Source organism: Arabidopsis lyrata, assembly GCF_000004255.2.
Source record: "Arabidopsis lyrata subsp. lyrata unplaced genomic scaffold ARALYscaffold_4, whole genome shotgun sequence".
Classification (NCBI taxonomy): domain Eukaryota; kingdom Viridiplantae; phylum Streptophyta; class Magnoliopsida; order Brassicales; family Brassicaceae; genus Arabidopsis; species Arabidopsis lyrata.
Window position 1 is genome coordinate 17,507,958 of NW_003302552.1, and position 8,683 is coordinate 17,516,640.

Consider the following 8,683-nt stretch of genomic DNA (forward strand, 5'->3'; position numbering starts at 1 on the left):
ATCTAGCATGTTATATTAGTGTTTTGATTAAAACGACTAGCTGCAATAATTTTTTCTTTTTATGTTGATTTTGATTTGACTCTTTTTACTTTTTTTTTCTCTAATATATCAAAAGCAATTAGATCAAACTTGTTGGCATTTCCTTTTATCTCCCTGCTATTGTGAAGATTGAAAATATATACAAACTACGCATCTTTCTGGCACTAATTAACCACGTTATGTCACAAATTATCGTTAAATATGTCATAACAAAACAAAATGGGATACAGATTCGCACGAGGGACAAAGCCAAAATACTATCAAAAGTGATTGAAAAATGGACAGTAAAAGAGGACAGCTGGTCACTATCTGCTAAAAAGTAAATAACCGAGTGACTGACCTTTGCATAAATTATTGATGTTTTGGGTCCCAAATTTCCACAGATCTTTATCATGAGATTTTATATCTAAATTATTTCAATATTAGTATTCCAGTCTTCTAGGGAATGATAGATTTAATATTCTTATGAATTGTGTTGAACTATGATTAATTATATGAGAGTAATTAATTTTGTAGAAATTAAGTTGTAGTTGAGGAGAATACCACATGATTATATAAAAAAAAACAACTTAAGAAGAAGAGAAACAAGTATCATCAAGGTTTTAGTGTAATTACCAAAAAAAAAAATCAAGGTTTTAGTGTTTTTTCTTTTCCCAAAGATATGGTTTAGTTACTTTTTTTTTCTAAAGTAAAACTGGTGTACACACGTCGTTGGGTTTGTGGAGAGATTATGTTTCTGAATTCAAATGGGGCCGGTGCGGCGGTGCCTAACATTCTCTCCGTGATTATTTATAGTTTTTGCATCTTTCTTTCTTTACCTCCAACGATAACGTCACTTCTCAATAATATATATATATATATATATATATACTTGTTTATAAATTTATTAAACCATATTTATTACGTGAAATAAGTCAATAACACACTACTTCAACAATTTTATTCCGTCAGTTTTTAGGTTTAGAACTTCGTTTTGGTTTAAGTTTAAGTATAGGGTTAATTACTAGTTACTAGTTATTTGTTTTTGATAGCTTTTTGATAGCTTTTGTTTGCGGTATAAGTTAAACTATTAGTTAGAACTCAGCCTAAAAAAACCTTAAACCTTAAGTGGTGTTTTACCAATTTTGTTAGTTTACAAAGTGAGTATACGATGTTAAAAGTTTGTATGTTTTTGGTAGTTTATGGACGTTAATCTTATTTTTTTGGTATTTTTCCGGTTTAAGAGTTTTGTTAACATAAGCCGTTTGGTTTTGTCGAGTTCTGATTTCTGTGTGGATTTTGACTAGGCCTGGGCAAAAAAACCGTACCCGAGTATCCGAACCGAAACCGACCCAAAAAAACCGGTTCGGGGCGGGTACGGGTATTAGCTATTTACCCTATTGGGTCTTGTATTGCCGTACTCGTGGGTATGGGGTAAAACCCGATCCGAACCCGATACTCGAACAGGTACCCGATTACCCGAAATTACATATACTTATACATATAAAACTTTTTATATATATAATATTTGAGCTAAATACATTTATATCTAAATATCCGAGAGTAGTTACCAAAAATTAAATGCACTTATATTTAAATATTTAAGACAAAATATATTTATACGCGAGATGCTTGTAAATTTTTTAAATATTTGGAAAAAATTCTGGTTATTCGGATAAATTTTCGGGTGAAACTCGGATCTACTATACATTTTTGCAACACTTTTTGGGGTTCCTAATCGGGTCAAATTTTGTTTAATTTTGACCCGGAAATCTTCAATCGGATCTTTCCTTATTTTTGACAAAATTAAAAAACGAAAATTAATCAATAAAATCTAAAAAATATATATATTCTCAACTAATTACTATACCTAAACTCTTTATTTATGGCATATTCTCTACAATTTTTATAGATATAGAAATCAAATATGATTATTTAATGCTAATATAACAAATTTGAACTAATTTCCTAAAACCTCTCTACCTAATTAAAACATAAATATATGATTCTCATTTCACTTTTATATGATCTTATATTTATATTATTTTGAACTATTATAAAATATATATACTTAATAAAAAAAATTCGATTTTTTTCTGCATATGCTATGATTCAAATTTTTTAAAACAGACATATTACTCAATCGATGAAGAAAAAAATATGTGTACAATCTATATTAACATTTTTGAAAAACAAATTTGCTCGTTTAATCAGGTCGTATTTTTTTTTTACTCTGACCCGAAATTGAGTCATTCAGATATTTTTATAATTTCTACAATTATCTAAAACGGGACAATATACCACGGTGAAATCTTAAAATTAACAAATCGAAATACAATTATTTAGTATTTTAATATACATTTTAAAAATATTTTTACGAGTTGGTCTAAAAACACACACTAATTTGAAAAAATATATATATATATATATTATAGAAACTATTTGAAAGCAAACTTTTAAATTGACTCGAATTATATATCTTTTAAATAAAAGTGTTATTAAAAGAAATAACAAAATGATGTTTAATTTTACGGGACATGATTATATGGTGGGACGGGTCGGATTTAGATTGATATTAATACGGGATAATATATCACGGGTGAAATCCTGGGATTAACAAATCAAAATACAATTATACAATTTTAAACACAAAACAAAACAAATACAACTTAAAATTTTCATTTTTAGTTACAACGCATGTGACTCGCAATGTACAACAAAAAATATTATATACAACAAATTCATCAGTTTATAAAAAGAAAAAAAAAATCAAATAATTAACCCGCGGTGTACCGCGGGTAACAATCTAGTATTAGAGTAAAATTGCTGATAAAATTCGGATATTAGGATAAAATTTCGGATAAAATTCGGGTATTTGGGTATAAAATACCCGAACCCGATGGGTACCCGATTTTTTGGGTATTTAGCGGTTCTAAAAATCTAAACCCGAACCGACCCGAACCCGATTAGATCCGAACCGAAACCGAACCGATATTTTAGATTTACCCTATTGGGTCCTAAACTCCTCTACCCGAAAGACCCGTACCCGATCGGGTTTTACCCGAACCCGACCCGCATACCCGAATGCCCAGCCCTAATTTTGACCTGCGTGTTTTACCATGTGTAGTTCGTGAAACCGGTAAAATTTTTTTATCGTATTAGGTCCATTGATGAAAGATGCTTTATTCTTGATCCCATTTTGGAACTCAAAAGAGAATGACTGGAAAACTTGAAGAACATTGGAGAGATAAACCTTTAAAGACATTTTTAAAACTGTCATTCAAATTAATGATTTGATAGTATATAGATTTTGTCTGTAAAAATCCTCTATACAAACACACGCACACCATATTCCACTTGCTCATATCAGATCTCTCTGCCACTAACAAGTTCTGGCGACTAGACAGATCTTCCGCAGTTCCAAAACTCCAGGTTTAGAACCTTGACAAGTATATAACCGTTTATCCATAGTGCTTAGCGGTCAATGAAGGACTTATTCATCAGCTCGACGGCGTTGTCCATGAACTGCATACTCAGGAACAACAGAGAGACCGATGTTAACTTACAGCCAAAGATAATTATGATCAAGTCTAACAAAACAGAAAATAGGTACAGGTAGTTTTGTATTTAATGCGTTCATACTATGTGCGGAGCACATTTCATTACTAATTACGATAACGATTGATCCGATTCTCAATCAAAATCCTGGTCTAATCCATATTTTCTGACTTTAGCTGTTTGTGTGAAGATGATTATCTATGCATCCCAATTAGCCTACAGTTTTCTCAGTTAGAACCAGGTGGCTAGACTAGAAACGATACCAGGGTTCAACTCCCGCTAAGTCTCACTTGTTGAGCCACATGATTACTTTAGAATTTGTCCTAACTAACCAGCCTACCCAAAGAAAAAAAGAAGACCATCTATGATCTTGATAGCGATAGAGTTATAGGATACAATAACCTAATCCCCTCTAACAATAACTTCAAATAACACACTAGCCTAAGGCAAACAAGCCTCAAGAGTTCAAATTATTGCCTCAAACAAAGACAGAGAATGAAAGAAGATCATCCAAGGTATTGGCTCATATTAACAAGTGATCATGTGCAAGTAGTGTATATAAATATGATTAAGACACAAAGCAATAAGACGAGGGTCTTTTACCTTCCCAAGCATTTTCAGCTCTTTTCCCACTGGTTCCAAGAATTTAAGATCAACTTCAACTGGCCACACCTATTCAAATACACCCAAACGTGAAACTATTAACAAATGAAACCTCATAAACCATGAATGAATAAAACCAACGGGAATATAAGAGAAAGTAGTCAAAACATCCCTTATGTGCAGACCTAGGCACTAGCCAGCTACGGTTTTAGAAACTATTCTCAAGGGTGAGCCAAAGATCAAAACTTACACAAAACTACCTCATAAACTAGAACATTATACAAAAATGAAGACAACAGAAAGATGATAGACAGACACACCTTTCCTGTATGAATTCTAAATCAATTTGGATAACAAAAACTTCTACTACACACATGCAAGAAAACTATCATCATTCTTTCCACATTCCAACACTCAAACGTATTTAGTAATATCTCAAGAAGTAACCTTAACACCAAGTAACCGAAGAGGTGTGACTTGGCCAGGAACAACGCATTCAGGTCCTGCAGATTCAAGTACAGCTTCCATAGCAAACCCACCTCCCACTGGATTCGGATGCTGCAGAGATTACACGCAAACCCATAATTAAAAAAATCCCAAATTTGATTGCAATTTGCAAAACAATGAATGGAACAAGAGAAAAAAGGAACCTTCATGACGGAAATGGCGTAATCGGATTCTGGGTTTTGAGAGATAGATAAAACCGGAGAGCGACTGATCTTTGGCACTGGTCTTCCTGACGAAACTCGCCACGGTGCATCCTCAGCTAGCGTTGCTCCTCCTTTCTTCGCCATTAAAGATTCGTTTTTTTCGCCGGAAAACACTGAAGCAGAATTCGAAATTGAGAGCCCTTAATTTTTGTTGTTGTGTAAATGGATAGAAAGATTTATCTAAATTGCAAAGTCGAAAACTTTGTGGTCAGCTTTCGGATTGTCTTCGTGTGCTTCTTAAACAGTCGCCATTTTTCATAGGTTTCTCCTTCACTTTTTGCCCCTCTTTAAGGTACTTAATTACGAAATAGCCACCCTCTCCACTTGGGCCTTTAAATCGGCCCATTTAACTTCCTTAATATGACAAAGATCTGAGCACAATACTGTACAAAGAGAAAAAAAACTTGGCTTAGCTTAGCTTAGCTTCTTTTCTATGAAACCATCACACACTCATTTACAACATTCTTCTTTTCTCTACTTACAATTTTGTCATCAACAGAAAAAAAGACTCAAACCATATATACACATGGTAGCTTAGAGAAAATTCGGTTTATCGGATAAATACACCATATCATCTTAATCTACATACACTCATTGCACCATAAAGTGACTATCTTACAGTCATACTCCCTCTCTATGAGTCTTGAGGTTAGCTGATGGTCCTGAGGTCTGGAAATTTCACTCCCAACCCATCAAAGTATTCCAGACTTCTTCCTCTATCTTGCTTCTCGGGATCGGTAAGCTGTCTTCTTCATTGATCAACACTTTGTACACCTCCCATTCCCTGTCTCCAGTCACGTGTCTTCCAATTTCAGCCTATTAAAGACATTGATTCATGGAATATAGGTGATAGAAAAAAGTGTTTGTTTGGTATGAGCTTGAATGGTGTGATTGGATGAGTTATACCGAGAAGATGCAGGTATTGATCTTCTTGAGGGCAAGTGCTATGTCGTGGAAGACTTGTGGCCGTCCCTTTCCTGATAATTCAACAGGGTTTGTGACAAGAAGTTCAGTATCTGGACCTCGATTCATCATTACCACTCTCAGAGGTTGCTGTAGCTCTGCTCTTAAACGAGTAATCAATGCATTTAGCTTGCTCGAGTCAAGGATCTTTCGGCCATCAGATTGCACGATGAACAAGTCGATCTCACAGTTCCTTCCTCGCTTTATGGTAAATCGCCCATATGAGATCTGATCATCAAACAAGATTCGAGAAAACAAGTCCCATGTAAATAACAGTCGCAAGGTTTAAGCAAATCATATAAAAAGATCTGAGCATATGAATTTTAAGGGTCAGAAAAAACCATTAAAGACTTGCACAAACCTGAATGTTGAAATCTTTGAAGGTTCTCATAATATCATAGAGAAGGCCTTTGTGATCTTGACAAGTGATATGAATAAGGGTGTGAGCTGAGCTTAGCAAGTTGTCAACTGTAATAGACACATTGCTTGAAGTTTGTAACCCACTCGGGTGCTCTCCCGACACATCCGAGGAGAACAATGTTTCTGCAACTGATGAGGAAGCCTGCGAGCGAGCTGTGATTTCTGGGCCAACAAGTTCAATGTCATAGCTGATCATTGAATCTCCAATGGCATCTCTCAGGTACTCATACACTTCATCCCGCCTCTTCACCGTCCCTAAAAGCTCTCTGAGAAGAACAAAAACAGAACACACCTAACTTAACCATTCTAGATATAATCCAAAATCTCCTATTTAGATTTGCAGTTTATATACCTAGTGTCTGTGACAAAGAACAAGTCCATTACTTTTCCATCAGGGGTAGTCGATATCTTAACTTTCTCAATGTTAATCTCAAGCTTGTAAAGAACCTCTGTGACATCTGTCAATATAGAAACAGTAAGGACACATCTACCTGAAATTCAAAAGACTCAAGAACCCAATAGAAAGAGACTAACTAACCATAGAGAAGCCCTGTGCGGTCAGAACAAGCTAGCTTCAAAAGGAAAAGATCAGGAAGCTTGGGAGGCTGAGACTCAGAATCAGAAAGGTAACATCTTGAGATACCAAAGGCCCAAGAAAAAGAAGGGCTTGCCTCTACAAGTCTCATCTTCAACAGATTCCATCTTGTGTTAGGTTTCCCAATCACCCAGAAGACCAAGTAACACCATTTCCCATCAGTCGATACATCTTCACAGAGGAATTTAATCGAACACATTCATAAGATGTTGTTACCTCCTAAATTGAAACCAAAGTGTAATGATGGAAATTGTTACCTCCTCTGACAATGTTGAGGCCGAAAAAGAGGAGGATACGACAGAGATCACAACCTAGACCAGTTTTGTCAGGACAATTGATGGTTATTACACTCGGGTCACCTTCTTTCTCCGATTGACTGATTATCACCACGTCGTCCGACAAATTTCCCATCTTGTACCTTAAACTTTTGGAGTTTTTGCGCTTCTGTGACTGGTTTTATTGGAGATGAGAAAGAGAGAGAGAGTCAAAGGTGTTGAGCTTTAAGTGGTTCGTCGTGTTGTTGTACTTGAAGCCATGTTTTGTGTGTTCCTTCTACGCTTCTAATTTGTTCCTCAAACTATCTAATAAATCTTCTCTTTTTATTTTTTTCGCGTTTTAGAGGTACATTTTTTTTTGGTAATCAACGTTTTAGAGGTACTTAGAACCATTGTCTAATTCCAATTTATATTTTTAATTAATAAAGCAAGTCTAAATAAACAATGGTGGTTGTTGGTTACTCTAGTTATTAGATGAATATTCTTGATTTTTGTACCAAATAAAAGGATGAATATTATTGATTGATGAATTATCGATGCACATGTACTAGTGTATCTAATCCAAATTTTGTGTCGTAGTAATTGAAAAATCATATCGGAATGTTGTGTTTAAGAACTTAATTTGAGTATTAGTGAGCTTTTGTTGTTCACTTTGGAATTTTTGGTGAACCTCAGTTTCTTAATTTAATTGTATTTTAGTCAGAAGCGTTTACTAGTCTACTTCTCCTAAAAGTGAGGACTTTAGGCGATAGTATAATACAGTAATAAATTAATAAGCAAATGACAAGTCATACACGATTTACGTGACCACACTGTGTTTTTTTTTTACCAGAACGATGTGAGCTGTGAGATGTTCCTTAATTCTTAATTTCAAATTACTTTTCCCAAATCTGCTCTTTAGTCTTATGTTTTTTTTTTCACAATCGAACTTTTATTCAAACCTTCAAATGAAGGATGAGAAACGTACGTATGATACAAAGCTCGAGGACACATGTAAGTCCCTGGATATTTAGCCGGCGGAAACGAGAATTCCCCGGAGCTAAAACACAAACCAAAAGTACAATAACATAAGTCAATTACACACACAAAACCACAATTAAACAAACGAAATCTAATAATTAACCCCTAGATAATTCCTTTGAGAAGCATCTGAAAACACAATTACTTCTTTTCCGAAAACTGAATTTTGTTGTTGATGATGGAAATCGCCATAACCATCGGAAAACTCTGAACTACTCTTCCTCTCTTGTTATTAAATCGACTTAAGAAAATAAAACATCCACTTGCAAACCCAATTTGATGAGGCTTCGATGATGAAGCTTTGGAACCATCAAAAACATGTTGACTGATAAGCAGAAGTAGACCTTTCAGATCTTGACCCAAATCTGATTGTGAATTCTTGTTGGAGGAAGCTGAAGGAGCCGCCTAACTGAAACATCACCCATCTCAGAGATGAGAGATTGGGATCAATCGGTTGAAGGCCTTGGGAAGAGAAGCTCAATCTGAAGGATTTGAAGACGCATGAAAGCTAGGGATCAAAA

General features: G+C 34.8%; 2 protein-coding genes across 2 annotated transcripts; both read right to left on the reverse strand.

Moving 5' to 3' along the window:
* Nucleotides 1-3,257: 3,257 nt before the first annotated feature.
* On the reverse strand, nucleotides 3,258-5,204 carry LOC9315695. The gene is made up of 4 exons (XM_002881426.2): nucleotides 4,830-5,204; nucleotides 4,627-4,737; nucleotides 4,180-4,248; nucleotides 3,258-3,543 (listed from the first exon to the last, which is right to left on the reverse strand). Exons 1-4 carry the CDS (start codon nucleotides 4,971-4,973, stop codon nucleotides 3,493-3,495), a joined length of 375 nt encoding a protein of 124 aa, XP_002881472.1. The 5' UTR covers nucleotides 4,974-5,204; the 3' UTR covers nucleotides 3,258-3,492.
* Nucleotides 5,205-5,281: 77 nt separating this feature from the next.
* LOC9317539 (ACT domain-containing protein ACR10) lies at nucleotides 5,282-7,494 on the reverse strand. Its single transcript, XM_021028756.1, has 6 exons — nucleotides 7,125-7,494; nucleotides 6,811-7,038; nucleotides 6,625-6,730; nucleotides 6,214-6,538; nucleotides 5,796-6,080; nucleotides 5,282-5,705 (listed from the first exon to the last, which is right to left on the reverse strand). Exons 1-6 carry the CDS (start codon nucleotides 7,276-7,278, stop codon nucleotides 5,568-5,570), a joined length of 1,236 nt encoding a protein of 411 aa, XP_020884415.1. The 5' UTR covers nucleotides 7,279-7,494; the 3' UTR covers nucleotides 5,282-5,567.
* Nucleotides 7,495-8,683: the final 1,189 nt, after the last annotated feature.